Source organism: Hyaena hyaena, unplaced genomic scaffold, assembly GCF_003009895.1.
Source record: "Hyaena hyaena isolate Hyena2069 unplaced genomic scaffold, ASM300989v1 scaffold_56, whole genome shotgun sequence".
Taxonomy (NCBI): domain Eukaryota; kingdom Metazoa; phylum Chordata; class Mammalia; order Carnivora; family Hyaenidae; genus Hyaena; species Hyaena hyaena.
The window spans coordinates 4,355,928-4,373,138 of NW_024080688.1; the positions used below are offsets into that span (position 1 = coordinate 4,355,928).

Consider the following 17,211-nt stretch of genomic DNA (forward strand, 5'->3'; position numbering starts at 1 on the left):
CAGTGCTCATCCCCACAAGTGCCCTCCTCCATGCCCATCACCCCCCTTCCCCTCTCCCAACCCCCATCAGCCCTGTTTGTTCTCAGCATTTAAAAGTTGAGAAAGACATTGTATAATGATAAAAAAAAGTCAGTCCATCAGGAAGACATTATTATAAGCATATACACACTGAATGACAGAGCCCCAAATATATGAAGCAAAAAAGATAAAAAACAAAAAACCTTAGAGTTAGATGAGAAAAGTGATGGGAAAGGAAACCACCTCAGAGTAACAGGAGCAAAAGCCCATCAAATAATTATTGTGGATGGCCCTGCCTCCACTCTGTTTATAGTCCCTTTTGGGTGGGGAGCCAAACAGTTTAAAGGCAAAGTGAGCCTGTGGCTGTTTCTTTTTTTCAATCAGGTTTATTGAGGCTTGATAATAAAAATCACCACTTTTAGGTGTTCAGTTCTGTGAGTTTTGATAAACATTTATAGCAATATAGCCACTATTTACAACTGACATATAGTATATTCCCATCACAGCAAAACACCTGGGGCCCTTTTTTTTTTTTTAATTTTTTTTAATGTTTTTTTATTTATTTCTAGGAGAGAGAGAGACAGCGTGAGCAGGGGAGGGTCAGAGAGAGAGGGAGACACAGAATTGGAAACAGGCTCCAGGATCTGAGCTGGCAGTCAGCACAGAGCCCGAGGCAGGCCTCGAACCTACGAGCCACGAGATCATGACCTAAGTGAAAGTCGGACGCTTAACCGACTAAGCCACCCAGGAGCCCCTGGGGCCCTTTTGTATGCACTGTCCTTCCACCACTAGTTCCTGCGACCACTGATTTGCCTTCTATCCCAACAGAATGCTCTGTCCCATTTTTCCAGAATGTTCTAAAATGGAACCATATAATTAGCCATTTGTATCTATCTTCTTTCAGTTAGCATAACGCTTTTGAAAATCATCCATATTTTTCATCTATCATTAGTTCCTTTTGATTGCTGACTGGTATTCCTTTGTAAGATTGTGCCACATTCAAAAGCTGATGGGCATTTACGTTGTTTTGAGATTTGAGGGAATGTGAATAATACTGCTGTAAGCATTTGAGTGCAGTTTCTTGTGTGGGAATAAGTTTTCATTTCTCTTGGGTAAATACCTTTTTGGTAATTACCGAGCTGGTGTTAGTGTATCATATGCTAAGTGTATGTTCAACTGATAAGAAACTGCCCACCAGCAGTGAGAATTCTAGTTGCTCCATATTTTGGCCAGTAGTTGATTATGGACTTCTTTTTTAAAAAGCCACTTTAAGGGGCGCCTGGGTGGCTTAGTCGGTTAAGCGTCCGACTTTCGCTTGGGTCATGATCTCGCGGTTCGTGGGTTCGAGCCCCGCGTCGGGCTCTGTGCTGACTGCCAGCTCAGAGCCTGGAGCCTGTTTCAGTCTGTGACTCCCTCTCTCTCTGACCCTCCCCTGCTCGTGCTGTCTCTCTCTCTCTCTCTCTCTCTCTCTCTCTTAGAAATAAGTAAAACATTAAAAATTTAAAAAAAATAAATAAATAAAAATAAAAAGCCACTTTAATAGATACATAGCAGTATTTCATTGCCATTTGAATTTGCATTTCTTTAAAGATTAATGATACTGAACTTCCCTTCATGTGCATATTTGCCATCCCTGTCTTTTGATGAAATCCTTCCTCAAATTTTCTGTCCATTTTTTAAACTGGGTGGTTTTTTACTTTTGAGATTTATGACTTTTTTTTGTCAGAAATGTATTTTGCAAGTATTTTCTTCCACTTTGTGGGGCATCTGGGTGCCTCAGTCGGTTAGGCATCCTTTGGCTCGGGTCATGATCTCACGGTTCATGGGTTCGAGCCCCACGTTGGGCTCTGTGCTGACAGCCAGCTCAGAGCCTGGAGCCTGTTTCAGATTCTGTATCTCCCTCTCTCTCTGAGCGTCCCCTGTTCATCCTGTCTCTCTCAGAAACAAATAAAACATAAATAAAAAATAAATTTTTTTTTAATATTTTCCTCCACTTTGTGACTTGCCTTTTCATTTTCCTGATAGTGTTTTTCAAAAAGCAGTTTTAAATTTTGATGAAATCTAATTTGTCATTTTTTTCTTTTATGTTTTGTGCTTTTTTTTATGTCCTGCCTAGGAAATCTTTACCTAACCCAATGGTTTTCTATTATGTTCTGGGAGTTTTAGGGTTTACATGTAGGTCTATAGCCCATTTCAAGATAATTTTTATAAATGATGCACAATAAGGATTGAGGTTCAGTTTTTCTGTTTTACATGTGGGTTTCCATTTTCTCTAGCTTTATTTATTGAAACTATCCTCTCCCCATTTAATAACCTTGTGCCTTTATCAAAAATCAATTGAATATATATGTGTGGGTCTACTCCAGGCATCACTGTTTTGTTCAGTTGATCTATATGTTTGTCTTTTCACCAATAACACACTGTCTTCATTACTGAAGCTTTATGTCTTGAAATCAACTAGTATGAGGCCTCTTTTTTCAGTTTACATCAGAATTATTCTTTGTGTTTTTAGTGTATGGATTTAACAAATGTATAAGACATGTATCCACCATTATACTCTACAGAATAGTTTCTCTGCCCTAAAAATCCTTTGTGCTCTACCTATTCATCTCTCCTTCTCCCTAGGTCCCTGACAACCATGATTTTTTTTCTTTTTTTCTTTCTTTTTTTTTTTTTTACTGTCTCCCTAGTTTTGCCTTTTCTAGAATGTTGTATAGTTGCAGTCATACAGTATGTAGCCTTTTCACATTGGCTCATTTCACTTAGTAATATTCATTTAAGACTTCATGGCTTGATAGCTCATTTCTTTTTAGTGCTGAGTAATATTCCACTGTATGGATTAATTACTACAGTTCATTTATCCATTCACCTATTGAAGGACATCTTGGTTGCTTCCAAGTTTTGACAACTATGAGTAAAGTGCTGTATATTATTGTATTTTAATTAAAAAGAAAGCGCAGGGTTTAGTGTGGACCTAAGTTTTCAGTGCAGTTGGGAAAATACCAAGGAGTGCAATCTCTGGATGGTATGGTAAGACTGTGTTTAGTTTTGTGAGAAACTGCCAAACTTTCTTCTGGAGTGGCTGTGCCATTTTGCACTCCTACCAGCAGTGAATGAGAATTTTTCTTATTCCACATCCTTATCAGCATATGTTGTTGTCAGTATGAATTTTTCTTCCTTAGAATTGTTTTGGCTATTCAAGCTTTATTGATTAGAAGTGGAGCTGAAGTTCCCCTGTGCCTAAGAGAGATGAAAGGCTGTCTATTCCAGTCTGGATGTGTTGCTGAACTTTGGGAAGGGATTTGATGGCTCCGCTGGATATAAGTGCCAGATTCACCACCCTGCCCTGTTCTATGTGGGAACGAAGCACCTGCATTGATTTTATGGGGTTGGATAAGGTTTATGATAGGAAAGCTAATGTGACCTTGGAGGTGGGGGCCTTTGGGCTAATTCATTGTACTATTGTTGTCTTTAAATTTGAATGTATGTAGGAATTGATGTGTTATGCACTTAGAGGTCCCCATCCAGTAAGTGCAAGAGCAGATTCTCTGATAAGGAAGAGCCTCACACAGGGAAGTGCTAGTCCCCTGCGTTCCCACAACCCTAGTGACCCCTTAGAGCCACAGGTCTTTATGACTAATGATTTTCCTGACTGGAGCCTCTGGCAAAGGGACGCAGGCTTCAGCCAGAGGCACCTTTGGGGATTGTGGACGTGTGTCCAGCCTAGCATAGCTGCCAGTCATACCCCTTTTGAAAAACAGCTCTTTACTTGTTACTAGGTTCTTGTCGAAACTGAATGGCCTGGGGTGCCTGGGTGGCTCAGTTGGTTAAGTGTTACGACTCTTGATTTCAGCTCAGGTCATGATCTCATCCCACACTAGGCTCTGCACTGACAGTGTGGAGCCTGCTTGGGATTATTTCTCCTCCTCTCTCTCTGTTCCTATCCCACTTGTGCTCTTTCTCTCAAAATAAAGAAATAAACTTTAAAAAACTTAATAACCAAATGGCCTGGTCCGTGGAGGCTCTTAAGGACTGAATTGTGTTCCTCTAATATTCATATGTTGAAGCCCTAACCTCCAATGTGACTTTATTTGGAGATGGAACCTTTAAAGAGGTAACTAAGGTTAAGCAGACCATAAAAGTCATGAAGGCCACAGATTGGCAAATCCTCTGCGCTGAGACTAACAAGCCTGAAGGGTGCTAATTGAACCATCTGGGTCACTCATGAACATATCAATAATAAGGGCCCATTTTCCAAAGAGAATGACTGGAATCAATAATGGGCTGATGGTCAAGGGATTCACTCAACCCTTTATCCTCCCTGTAATCCACAGGCATCTAATATTTATATTTAAAAATACCAACTCCCTCCTCACCTTCTCCCGGTCCATACACCTTAGTAAGGAAGTTTGGACACTGAATGCTGCTGTCCCCAGAAAGGAATCATCTTTTGGCCACTTTCTGGGTAATGGTTAGGACAAAAAGCACGTTGGGGTTATATTTACCTATTTCAGAAACTCAGGGTTCCTTAACTATTCATAAGCATGATGCTTCTTTCTTTCTCCTAACAGCAACCACATACTGGCCAGATTGGTACACCTTCTGGGTGGCAGTTTAGCCAAGAGGGGTCTTCGAGAATTTAGACTTAATTCTGGGCCAGCTTATTGGATTCACTTGCTGTAGTGACAGGGTTCCAGGTCAGGGATCAGCAAACTCTGGCCCATGGGTCAAATCTGGCCTGCTCTCTGTTTGATAAAGTTTTATTGGAACATAGACACATACATTTGTTTATCTCCTGGCTCTGTTTCTTTTCATGTTACAACAGGATTGCGTTGCAACAGACTCTATGGCCCTCAGAGCCCCAAATATCTGGTCCTTTACACAAAAAGTTTGCCAATCCCTGTCCTAAATCAAAAGTAGTAAGCGCTTGGCTGAGTATACTACTCACTGAGTCCTCTTGCTCTGGAGGACATGGGTCAAAGTGGGGAACATAATGAGTCTCTGAAAAGTTTAATAAAAATGTTCTTATCCCTCTTACACTTGACTCTTCCGGGTCAAAGGACTGCGTGTGGATAGGGGGTGATTGGAGAAAAGGTAAAGTTCCAGCTGAGAAAAAGGAACATGCTGATTTTGGGGGGTTGGAGAAAGCAACAATGTTGACACCTGGGGAGGAACCTCTTAGGCTCCGGGAGGTGCAGAAAGGGAGGGGCAGTAATGACCTTTGTCTCTCAGAGCCACCCCTGGAACATCTCTCCATGTATGTTCTCCAGCTTTTCCCTAGAGCCTTTACCATATTAATCAGTTGCTGTCTTTCTCTTGGCTACTTTCTCTCTTGACACTGGACTCCTTATTATTTGTTTTTTCTTCTTTGTGCATTTTGCACGAGTGCCAGACATACAGTGAAGGGCCATAGATACTGAGTTAAAAATAGTGCTTATACCTGGAAACAGGCTTGCTTCTTCTGTTAGGCCATTCGTGTGGGGAATTGACCCAGGTTGGAATTTCCTTGTTCTAACATGAATGACCGTCAGTGGATATCAGAGGCATCAAGATCTTCAACCACTGGGCCACTTTTACCTTGTGCTTAGTGTGGGGGCTTGATTGTGGGAAGGTTTTGTTCACTGCTTTTGTTCCCATTTACCTTTCAGCCTCGTCTACATGTCTGCATCCTAGAGGGGCCCGTCTTCATGTTCATACCTCGCCCTCAGCAGTTACTGTTACTCCCTAATAGTTGGTGCTCGGCTCCTGGTGGGGGCCTGCTCAGGCTCTCTCTTGTCTTGTTCCAGCTACGGTCTTGGGCAGGCCCCGTGTGCCTGGATCTTGGGGGTGGAGATTTGTCCTTCTCCCCTCTCCCTCCCAAGATAGTCAGACTGCCTTGACCCAGCCTCTGCTTGGTGTTATTTGAGAGCATTAGCCCAAGATGATTTTCTGTCCTTCCTCTAGAAGTAGAGGCTTTTATTTCTACCATTTCCTCAGCAAGAAAATACCTTTGCTAGTGTTCTTACAATTGATTTCCTGTCCTTCCCGCTCACGCAGATTGCTCTTCCCTCTGCTCCTCTTCCATAGACAGTAGATCTTTGCCTGATTGCCATGGGCCGGTGAGATTCCCCCAGTGACTGAAAGCTTTCGCTTTGTAGAAGAGAATAGTCCCAGGAAGGGATAGGGCTTTCTGCCCGACCCATTCTGTGCCCCCATTCACCAGCTTTATCCTATGCCACCAAAGTGGGCTGTTCTCAGTCTCCTGCCCTGTTCCCAGTTTTTCTCAGGAGCATTTGGTGGAGGTTCCTGGAAAAGAGCTTCCATGTGCACATAGCCTCTCCGTGCGTCAGGGTCCTTCCACACTAGCCCATAGTTCAGAATTCCATCAGATGTTAGCGCATATCCTCTTACCTGGTTGTACAGTAACCACCTTTCTCCAGTGCTGTGTCCAAAGTGAGATGTGACCCGTCTCTCTGGTGGGGCCTATCTTGCTTTCGAATTTTGTTGTCTTGGTTACCTTACAACCTCAGCCCTCAGGCAGGATTACGAGAATGATTTCATTGCACTCTGACTTTGTCTTGTTAGGACAGAAGCACCTTTTTTTTTCTTCCAGTTTTCTTCATGTCAAGCAAAGTGTAAAGCTATTGTAGGTTTTGATTTAGAAGAAAGGGGTTCGATTCCTGCCTCTGTCACTTACAGCCTGTGATCTTTGCTAAGTCACTGTTTTCCCAGTTATAAAATGTGTTTAAAAATAGTAATAATCATTATTGTAATAGATGAGCCAGTGGAGTAGAGGGCTGTGTGGAGGTTTCAATGAAATAGTGCACGTGAGGGGCGCCTGGGTGGCTTAGTCGGTTAAGCGTCCGACTTTCGCTTGGGTCATGATCTCGCGGTTCGTGGGTTCGAGCCCCGCATCGGGCTCTGTGCTGACTGCCAGCTCAGAGCCCGGAGCCTGTTTCAGTCTGTGACTCCCTCTCTCTCTGACCCTCCCCTGCTCATGCTGTCTCTATCTCTCTCCTAGAAATAAATAAAACATTAAAAAAAAAATTAAAAAAAAAAAAAAAAAAGAAATAGTGCACGTGAAAGCACGTGTTAACTAGAAACTGCTGTAGAAGAATCATGATCACTATCTTCTAAGGTGCTGTTTCCTTCTTTCTGTTTTCAGAAATGATCTTCAAGATGCAGAAATGAGTCCAAGGCACAATCGTCGAACAAGATCAGATGAGATTGCTGAGATTGAGCCGAGAAATAAGCGGAACAGGAATTAGTGTGGGCTTTGCTGACTTTTCCAGTGTGGTGGGTGGCATGTGCTGCTTTGGGTTGCCACGCAGACTTCGTGTTCATAAATGCCCAAGTGAAGGTGTTAACTTCTCAATATGATGGGTAGCCGATTTTCATTCTTTTTTGTTATTCCTGGGAAAAATAAGTTACAGAACATCCTCACTTGGTCAGTTACCTCCCGTCTCTAAAACATCTCTCTCTAAAAATACATCCACACATCCGCCAGCTTTGCAGGGTACACAGACGTTTTGGCAAAGGAGTTTTGCGGGGTTTTGTTTCTAAATTTCAGGATGTCCTTAAGGCATTCTCCTTCTCTTCCATGGAGAAACTTAACTTGAGAAAATGATTCTTTTCAACCTCTCTGCCACAAGGAACAGCTGAGGAGGTAAGAGCCTCTGTATTTCTGGAAAGGCGGGATGTCATAAATCACCTCGGGTGTGTGTCAGCTCCTAAAGCCCGGACGCCAGCATGCCTGTCATAGCAGTTACGTGATAGTCGTTGCCCGAGTTTAATGTAGTTGTTCGTCACTTGGAGGGGTGTGTTGGGTACTCTAACTTAAAGTCACAAACAATAACTTTGAGACATCAAGCATCTACTTTGGAAATGGCACTTCAAAATGATGTTAGTCTTTTTTTTTTTTTTTTTCACTTGGGTAAATCAGATTGTTAACTCTGAATCCCAGCTATTAAATAGAAAGAATGCAATAAATGGATTTTGTAAATGAACAGACTCTATATCAGTTGAAAATAATGCCCCGAAAACTGTCATGTGAATAGTTGAGTACAAGCTGCCAATCATTGGAAGGGCTTGGTCAGAAATTGTCGTCTCTGCAAAATGTCCACTGGTTCCCAGTTCCTTCCAGAGTCCTTCCCAACGCCTCTCTTTGGCATCTCGAGCCAGCCCTCCTCTCCCTTCCCCGTCGCCACGTCACTGCCCAGCCCGCACACGTCCGCTTTCAAATAACACGACCGCACACTCGCCCATGTTAAGACAACAAACATGAATGTGCCAGCGACGGTTGTGGCTTCCCCTTTGCAAAGAATGTCTCCATTGACTTTGGCTTTTTGGTATGCTTTCGGGTTCCTGGATAATGTGCGGAGTCTCATTATCACTTAGAGTTCAGCGTTTTCACGTTCAAATGGCCATTTGTTTTCCTTTTGAGTTCTCTGAGCTTCAAATGGTTACATAAGAATTTGTCATAGTCATTTCCTCTGCTGAATTATGAGTGGTGCATTAAGGAAACTAAAAGCAGCACTGCTCACGGAATCGGTCAGAGAATCTGATGTGAGGTGAGGGAGCAATACCAAGCAAAGTAAGGTTTAACACTGATGTGATCTTTATGTCACTGAATTGCCAGAAATGGTGCTAAAACAAAAACTTTTATTAAAAATTGCACAACCACTATAAATTAAACTGGAAATAATTACTATTTTAATTGCAGCTGTAAAAACAACAACAACAACAAAACCCCAAATCCAGACAAGTAAATTTGAACATCTAATTGGCTTTATTCAGGGATTCATGAATCAGGCAGCATCCCATCTATAAGTAGAAAGGAGCTCAAAGAGCTGTACAAAATGGAATATTTTTAAAGGCAGAAAGGAGATGGGACAAGGAAGTCGTTAGCAAAAGAAACCATTGGTTTAGTCCAGGTCACCTTTTGGGGAGAGGAGAAGGGGCCTTTCATGCAGATGACCTCACTAGTGCTGATCAAGAAGTTCGGGCTAAAGGTCACATTCCTGCAATACAACTAAGTCTTAGTTGCTGTTATGGGAGTATGCGACTCCATTTTGGGCCTGTTACTTCTTTTTCTTTTCTTTTTTTTTTTTTAACACAGTAAAAGGGCAACAAGGGAGTAGTGAGACCTCAGATAGGGAAACAGGCAAATGACTTTATTCAGTAAATATTTGGTTATCTTCTTAGTCAAGTAGCAGTCACTGTGCTGAGCACTAGGAAAATAGAGGTGACCGAAGGCCGTCTGAGAAGATGGTAGTCAGTAGGGCAGAGAAGATTTTGCTCCTAAGGGACTTTTGCCAATTTGTGGAGACATTTAAAAAAACTTATTTTTTCATGTTTGTTTATTTTTGAAAGAGAGAGACACAGAGTGTGGGCAGGGGGAAGGGCAGAGAGAGAGAGAATTCAAAGCAGTCTCCAGGCTCTGAGCTGTCAGCACAGAGTCCAGCATGGGGCTTGGACCCATAAACCAGGAGACCAAGACCTGAGCCAAAGTCAAATGCTTAACCGACTGAGCCACCCAGGCACCACCTGTGGAGACGTTTTTAGGTGTCACACTGTGGGGTTAGGAGATTGCCTTTGGTATGAATGCATACCATGCTTCTGAACAATGTATATAGCACACAGGGCAAGCCCTATGGAGTGTTTGCTCAAGCTGCCATAACACTACCATGGCCTGGGTGACTTAAAAGGAAAAACAAAATATTTCCCTTCCCGTTCATGGAGGATAGCAGTCCAAGATGAAGTCAGTAGGGTCAGTGTCTTCTCAGATCTCTTCCTGGGGCTTGTAGAGAGCCACCTTCTTGTTGTGTCCTTAGGTGATCTCTCCTCTTTGCTTGCGCATGTTTGTGTCGTCATCTTCTAAGGACAGCAATCATGTTGGATCAGGGCCCATCCAGATCACTTCACTGTACTTTAATTATCACTCTAAAAACCCTATTTCCAGGTAGCTCAGTCAGTTAAGTATCTGACTCTTAATTTTGGCTCAGGTCATGATCTCATGGTCTGTGGGTTCGAGCACTGTGTCGGGCTCCCACAGTGACAGCGCAGGATTCTCTGTCTCTCTCCCACTCTCTCTGCCCCACCCCCACTTGTGCCCACGCCCTCTCTCTCAAAAATAAATAAATAAACTTAACAACAACCCTATTTCCAAATGCATTCACATTCTGAGATACTGGGGGTTACAGCTTCAATATGTGAATGGTAGGGATGGGGAACACAACTTAGCCCATGACACTTCACAGTTAGGCATTTTCTGATCCATTAAAATTGTCTATGGTGCCAAGATTGAGAAACCCTGGTGTAAAGGATCTCCCAAATCTGCTCGAAAAATAATTCCTAAAGGGCATTTACTGAACTCTTTCTGTTAGCACTTAGGATACATTTAATATTCATTATTGAAAGAAAGGCATTTTTATATCCATTTGAGAATACAGAACTTAGGTTAAGCATTAGATCTAGGATTGAAACCAATAAGCTTTTGATTCCAAAATTCATCTTTTAGTGGAAATGTGATCCTCACCACTGGTTATTAATTCACTTTACCTCCTAACTCCCCTCCAGGGTACAACAGCTCCCTCGAGTATGTCGTCCCACAGTGGCAGTGATGCTTTCGTTTTGGGGTGGCGCAAGTGAGCTGTTGTGTGCTCTAGAAAGGGACCTCCAGGCTGATCTCATCCGGCAGACCATACTTTTATCCACCTATCCCTTTTCTCTTCTTTATTCCCCTCCTTGAGAGTCAGTGGTCTGGCTGAAAAAGTAATTCATACACATAAGACGATGTGAGTAGTAAAGTGAGGGTAGTACACGTTTAAGAACTGACTCATGCGGTTGAAGAGGTTCAGAGCAAGTGTCCCTAAAATGTGCCACTTCGGCATGTGGTAATTGAGCTGAACAACCGAGACCCTCCAGGTCCAGCAGAAACCTTTTGCCATTCCCTTAACTGTCTAAAAAGAATTTAAATTGGAGGTTTTTCCCAGAATTAGAGTTAATGCCAAAGATAAATTTTATCTGAGTAACCGATCTCCTATGAACATCTAATTACATCTAAAACATCTGCTCTTTTTCCTATAGACCTGTGACTTGCCTTCCTCGTCTTTGAACCCCCAGCCCCTATCCCATCCTTAGCTCAGGGTGACATATCAAAGACTTTCTGTCTTTGACCCTCTCATGTATGTGGGGCTCCCACACATGCAAAATTAAACTTGATTTTCTTCTGCTAATCTGTCTGATGTCAACTTACTTGTCAGCACCAGCTGGAAGAACCTGGAGAATGAGAAGAACAGAATGATCTAGACTAGTAGACTGATGATTGCTGTGGTTGAAGTTTGACTGAGTTTTCTTGGAACTGGGGAAAAGGTAGAAACCGTGGATTACAAATTTCTTAGCCTCTGCTAAAAGGAATAGCAGTTCTTGAAATGAGACACAGTTCTTCCTGTTAATGTGTTTCTTTTTATTATAAAAGTAATTATGAACATTAGAGGGGGAAATCAGCATAAACACTGAATTCGTGACCGTTTTGGTAACATTTCTTTGGTTTTAGTCTTCGGGCATCTCAGATGTCCTTAGCAGTAGCCACTTGAGGTTATAACAGGTCATACTGGTACTAACACCCCTGTTACTCGCTATCTACGCTTAGGCCTTATGGGGGCATTTCCCCATCCGCTTCCCCATATGTCCGGGTGTCACTGGCCTCAGGCTACTGAGAGTGTAGGAACCAGTCCATGCCTCAGTATGTCGCTGCTCTGCTGCCACATTCCTGCTGGGCATCTGTCACCCTTGTCAGTGCTGTCTGACACTGCTGGGCCCGCCGCAGACTCCTGACTTGCTGGGGTGCCATCCTGTTGATTTCACTGATTCTTGGCCTTGCTGTGTTCTGTGCGGAAACAGTGAAGGGGTGTTCCCTCCATCTGATAGTGTCTGTCACCTGGACCCATTGTGTCCTTCATAAAAATTTTGCTCTTTCCTTTCTCCCTTTCCCCTTTACCTCCTCTTTCCTTTTTCCTTCCTGTCTTTCCTGGACTATCATGACTGCATGTCAGGTAGTCGTGCAAAACAGACAGACCCCGCCCTGAGGGGACTTGTAGGCCACAAGGGTAGACAGACGTTAATTAATTATACAAATTACAATTGTGATAAGTAGAATAAAGCAGAGGTTCATGGCCCTATGAAAATATGTAATCGGGGGATTTTGATTTTGCCTATAAGCTCTGTAGGAGCTTAAAAATCAGTCCGAGGGGATAATGTTAATCACCATAGTCCTGCTTTGTCTTCTGTGTCCTCATCCCCAGGAAACTTCCTGTATCTTCTGACATTTTTGGCCCAAAAAACAAAATATTAAAATATTCATGGAAATCAATGTATGCAAATATGTGTCTGTGTGTCTACTAACTTCACACCTATGTCAGAGAAGCTGGACAAGTCACAATTGCATAGGACTTAGCCAGGACTGACTCCACACTCCACACACACACACACACACACACACACACACACACACACACTGCTTTTATCACTTTGCCACAGAACACTTTCACAGTGCGTTATCAGTACTCTTTAGTGATTGTGTCATGAACCCATCTGGTCATGTGCCATATTTGCACAGTCTTCTCTTTCTGGACATTTAGGTTACTGTCAGTTTTTCCCAGTTATAAATAATAATGGAATATTTTCCTTCAGTTAGAGTCCCAGAAATGGAATTGTTGAAATACTAGCTCTTAACAAAATATATGGGCAAGTTGTTTTCAAAATAGAGGACATTAGGATATTAAATTCTAAAGGGGATTTTGTCTGTGTTTTAAAATAAGGGCTAAGGATATGTTGGAGCTCTTTATGGGAATCTCACAGCAAGTGCAAAAGCTTTCTTATGGCTTCTGCTTCTATTAGCTATCAAAGCTGATGGGTCCACAATTCATGGGGACTGAGAAAAGATAGCTCTCTAGGGTTATAAGCAAGTAGAAGGCCAAAGTACTGTGGGCATGCTAATACCGTATTTAATAGGCTCTCTGAGGGGCGTGGCTAGAGAATCCTCTTACAGCGTTTCACACCCAAGCTGGTTACGTCTTCTGGCAAGCTTCTAGAGCTGTCATTTTTCTAGTGCTGGCCTGAGAAGCGTCCAGCTGCTTTGCATGACAGATGAACACGCGACAAAGTTGGCCACGTCCTACAAATGTCTTTACTTGGATGGGGCACCAGGAGGGCTCAGGAGTGCCAGCAGGCAGGGGACTCTTTGGCCCCAGTATTACAGCTTTGAAACTACAAGCTTCATAAGTGAAACCCCCGACTTCCACATGGCATTATTACTTCCATTTCAGTTGTGCGAGAACTGCATCACACCCTTGAATGGGTTTTAGATTTTTTGTGGGCGTGCACCCTTTAGAGTAGCCACTGTTTATAGAGTAGCCCTGACTTTTCCATACCAAACAGCGTGTCTGATCTGCAGAATTCACTTCTGGGTAACCTCACATTCATAGGTGAATGAAGCTGTCCAATACAATAGTTTGAATTCTGAAGAATACCTGCTGGAAACTTTATTTGGCAGCATTCATTTCTGAAACTGCGACAGCTGTTTAGAGCAATTTATATCATATTTTCAATTCATGGCACTGAGTTTATCTAAACAAGTTAAAAGTTTGAAGGAGGAGGTAGAATATGTAATAGCATCTTAAAGCTGGCATCTTATCACCTTGTCACAGTTTTGCAGAAATACAGGCTTTATAGAGACCCATTTTGCCTCGATCTGTTTCAAGATCATATGGTTTGGACTATTGCTGATTTCTATCCAGAAGTGGAGAAGAGATGAATAAAAGTTTCTTATCCTGGTCAGGGCTGGAATTTTTTTCTTGCAAAGTAAAAAATATGGTGGTGATGAATTGTGGAATAGTTATGTTTAAACTCGCGTGTTTCTCATGCAAGATATTAGCTTCAGACACCCAGGCTGTACTCCATTAAATTTCACTAGGCCACCAGCACTGCGAAAGGATGTTCTTTTAGTAAGAAGTCCTAGAACCCGGAGAGAAGTGAGATGCCAAAGGCAGTTGTGAGTCAAGAAATTGGTAAACACATTGGCAAATCTAAGAAAAGACAGACCAAAAGAAAAAGCCTACTGGGCCATGGTCATAACAAGTTGGAATTCAAGTATTACACAGTAACATGACCTGTAGAAGAGAGATGCCAGAATATCAAAGATATTCTGAGGCCCTTGGTATTTATGTGGGAGACAATAGCCTATTTTACATTAAAAAAAATTTTTAACATTCATTTTTGAGACACAGAGACAGAGCATGAGTGGGAGAGGAGTAGAGAGACTGGGAAAATCTGAAGCGGGCTCCAAACTGTCAGCACAGAGCTGGCCGAGGGGCTCGAACTCACAGAGGGCAAGATCGTGACCTGAGCTGAAGTTGGACACTCAACGGACTGAGCCACTCAGGCGCCCCGACGTATTTTACATTTTAAGTCAAGGATCCATCTCAAATTGTTAGGGGTAACTATTCGTAAATAGAAACAATGTAGTCCTTTTCAAGTCAACAGATGGGATTAAAGGAGAACTTGATAATCAAACTACTACCAGGCATAGAAGAAAGTTAAAAAAAACTACAAGAAAGTGTGGTGAAAACATAAGACAAGATGGTCCAATAAGCCCAAATACACCAAGAATCACTGTTTATAAATGACTGAACTTAGTAATAGCTAATGTTTATTACATCGTGTGTCGTGCTTGCCAGGCTCTGTTCTCTGAGGGCTTTGTCAGTGTTGAGGCAGCCATTACAACAACGAAAGCTTATAGATAAGGAAACTGAGACTCAAGTCAAGACATATTCCAGGAATCCACACGCTGTATGTATGCAGATTATCCTACACCTTTAACTCCTCACGGGTATTTCAAAAAGCCCAGATGTCTTAGAGAAACTGGACTTGCCATGACTTATACTGCCCTGGCTGACCCGATCCGTGTCTACTTTCCCGCCATTTGCTGGGCTGTAGCCACCCAGGCCTTGCAGTCACTCATGCCAACACACTAGGCTTGTTCTCTCTTCGGGCACTTGACTCCGGTCTCCTCAGCTTGGAGTCATCTCCCCACCTTCACATGACTGCCTGCTTCTGAGCAGTCAGAGAGCCGCACAAATGCCACCTCATCCAAGCCTTCCTGGACCTCTCTCTAAAGTAGTCCCTTCCGCCCGCAAGCCATTGTCTGTCCCAGACTCAGCTTTCTTCCTCCGCAGTTCTCCCCTGCCAGCCCCACAGCTCTGTGGGAGAAGGGGCTGTCACGTTTCCTACTGTGTCTGCTGTGGCCTAGAAGAGTGTCTGGTACACAGCAGGTGTTTGAAACTGTCAACTAAAAGCTAAAAGCTGTTTGTGGCCTGTCTTCCCTGGCTGGACCGTGAGGCCTGGAGCCGCTCTGTGTGGGGCTCGCCTCCAGAGCACTAGTGTTCTGAACAGCATGGGAGCCCAGCACTGAAGACGTGCTGACTGCGCCCTTGCTGAAGAGCAGAGAGATCTGGCTAACTGGGTCCGGGGGCCGTCCCCGCCGTTCCTCCTTTCCTCAGCTCCCGTCTTCCTTTCTGCCTGTTCTTCAACTGTCCCAGAAACATTCAGTTCAGTAGGATGAAGGTCACACCAATTACATCATTTACGTGAACTGCTCGTCACTTATTCCAAACCGTCGTGACTCTCAGTAGCAACTCTGTGCATCTTCACTTAGTTGTACAGTGATCTTTATTGTCGGCTGCTTCGATCACAACACTAAATGCTTTTCTGGCTTTGTGAAGTTTGTTACTCTAGTGTGGACACACTCCAACTAAAAAATGTTACAAGGAACATCATTGAGGACCTCAGCCATGGAAAGTATTTTCTATCTTGAAGTAATGCTTACCTAGAGTCTTATTTTGGGGGCCCAAACTTGATTTTGCTTTGAGCCCTGTTGGCCTGCATGTTGGACACACAGATCTTCACTTAAGACACATAAAAAATTCCTAATGCTAAAAGCTATTCCTCTGGCATCCTGGGAGCCTTCAAGGATTTTGTTAATAGCTTCCATTTTGGTGTAACAAATGATCCCAGAGTCTCTGTGTCATATTGAAATGTTCAGCACTGCCATCTCTTGTCTCTGGAGTTTTTGTGACAAGAAGAGCAGATGTTTTGTTCTGGAGACAAAGCTCTGTTCTGGGAGCGTATATTGATTCACTCTCATCAGGGGACAGATGAAGGGGCATCTGAAGGATTAATGTTTGTGATCATGAAAGAAAAAGAGGCCTGAGATTGTTTTAGGTTTTCTGTTCAACAAGAGGTCATAAAACTGGAGTTTGAAATCAGCCTCCCAGCCTACCCAGTTCAGCGTGTCATTGTCTTACAGATGGAGGTACTCAGTTCACAGAGAAAGAGCACTTCTCTCCAGGTCACCCAGTGGAGGGACACAGTGAAAGTAAAAGCTGGAATTCCACCTGGGCAGATGAAGGGTTGGGTCCCAACGCACTGTTAAAGCTGTTCCTAGCTCACTGAGGGGTCTTGGGTGAGTCCTTTAACTTTTTTCAGTTATGTTCATTATCTGTAAAATGGGCCCACCAATTCCTGTCTTTCCCACTTTATGGAGAAAAGTCCAGATGGGTATTACAGTTAGTAAATTATTTGTGTCCAGTTATACATGGAGTAGCTCTGCCCTTTTCATAGGAAGAGTAGCAATATCCCCATAATGCCTGTAATTAATTTACTTAAGATTTTAATTACTTGTAAACAATACATTCTCACGCTTCATTATTCATAAGGTAGAAAAGAAATCTGTCACCACCATTTTCTAGCCATTGAGTTCCCCTCCCTGGAGCCAATCTTCCCAGTGGATTTTTTAAAAACATCTTATGCACATGTGGGGCGCCTGGGTGGCTTAGTCGGTTAAGCGTCCAACTTTCACTTAGGTCATGATCTCGTGGTTCGTGGGTTCGAGCCCCGCGTCGGGCTCTGTGCTGACTGCCAGCTCAGAGCCTGGAGCCTATTTCAGAGTCTGTGTCTCCCTCTCTCTCTGACCCTCCCCTGCTCACGCTGTCTCTCTCTCTCTCTCTCTCTCTCTCTCTCTCCCCCCTAGAAATAAATAAAAATATTTAAAAAAAAATATTTTATGCACATGCAAGAAAATATGCAGTCCCCCCTTTTTTTTCTCACGGAAATAATAACATATAATATACACTGTTCTGTACCTTGCTTTTTTCT

The 17,211-nt window shown here is 43.0% G+C and overlaps 1 protein-coding gene across 1 annotated transcript in view; it reads left to right on the forward strand.

Moving 5' to 3' along the window:
* The window catches only part of RAD18 (RAD18 E3 ubiquitin protein ligase), a 107,092-nt gene extending 99,718 nt beyond the window's left edge, over positions 1-7,374 (forward strand). Inside the window, exon 13 of the mRNA XM_039231276.1 lies at positions 7,163-7,374. Within this exon, the coding sequence (XP_039087207.1) occupies positions 7,163-7,265 (103 nt within the window). The 3' untranslated portion in view covers positions 7,266-7,374. The remainder of the gene's footprint in view (positions 1-7,162) is intronic.
* The last annotated feature ends 9,837 nt before the right edge of the window (positions 7,375-17,211 follow it).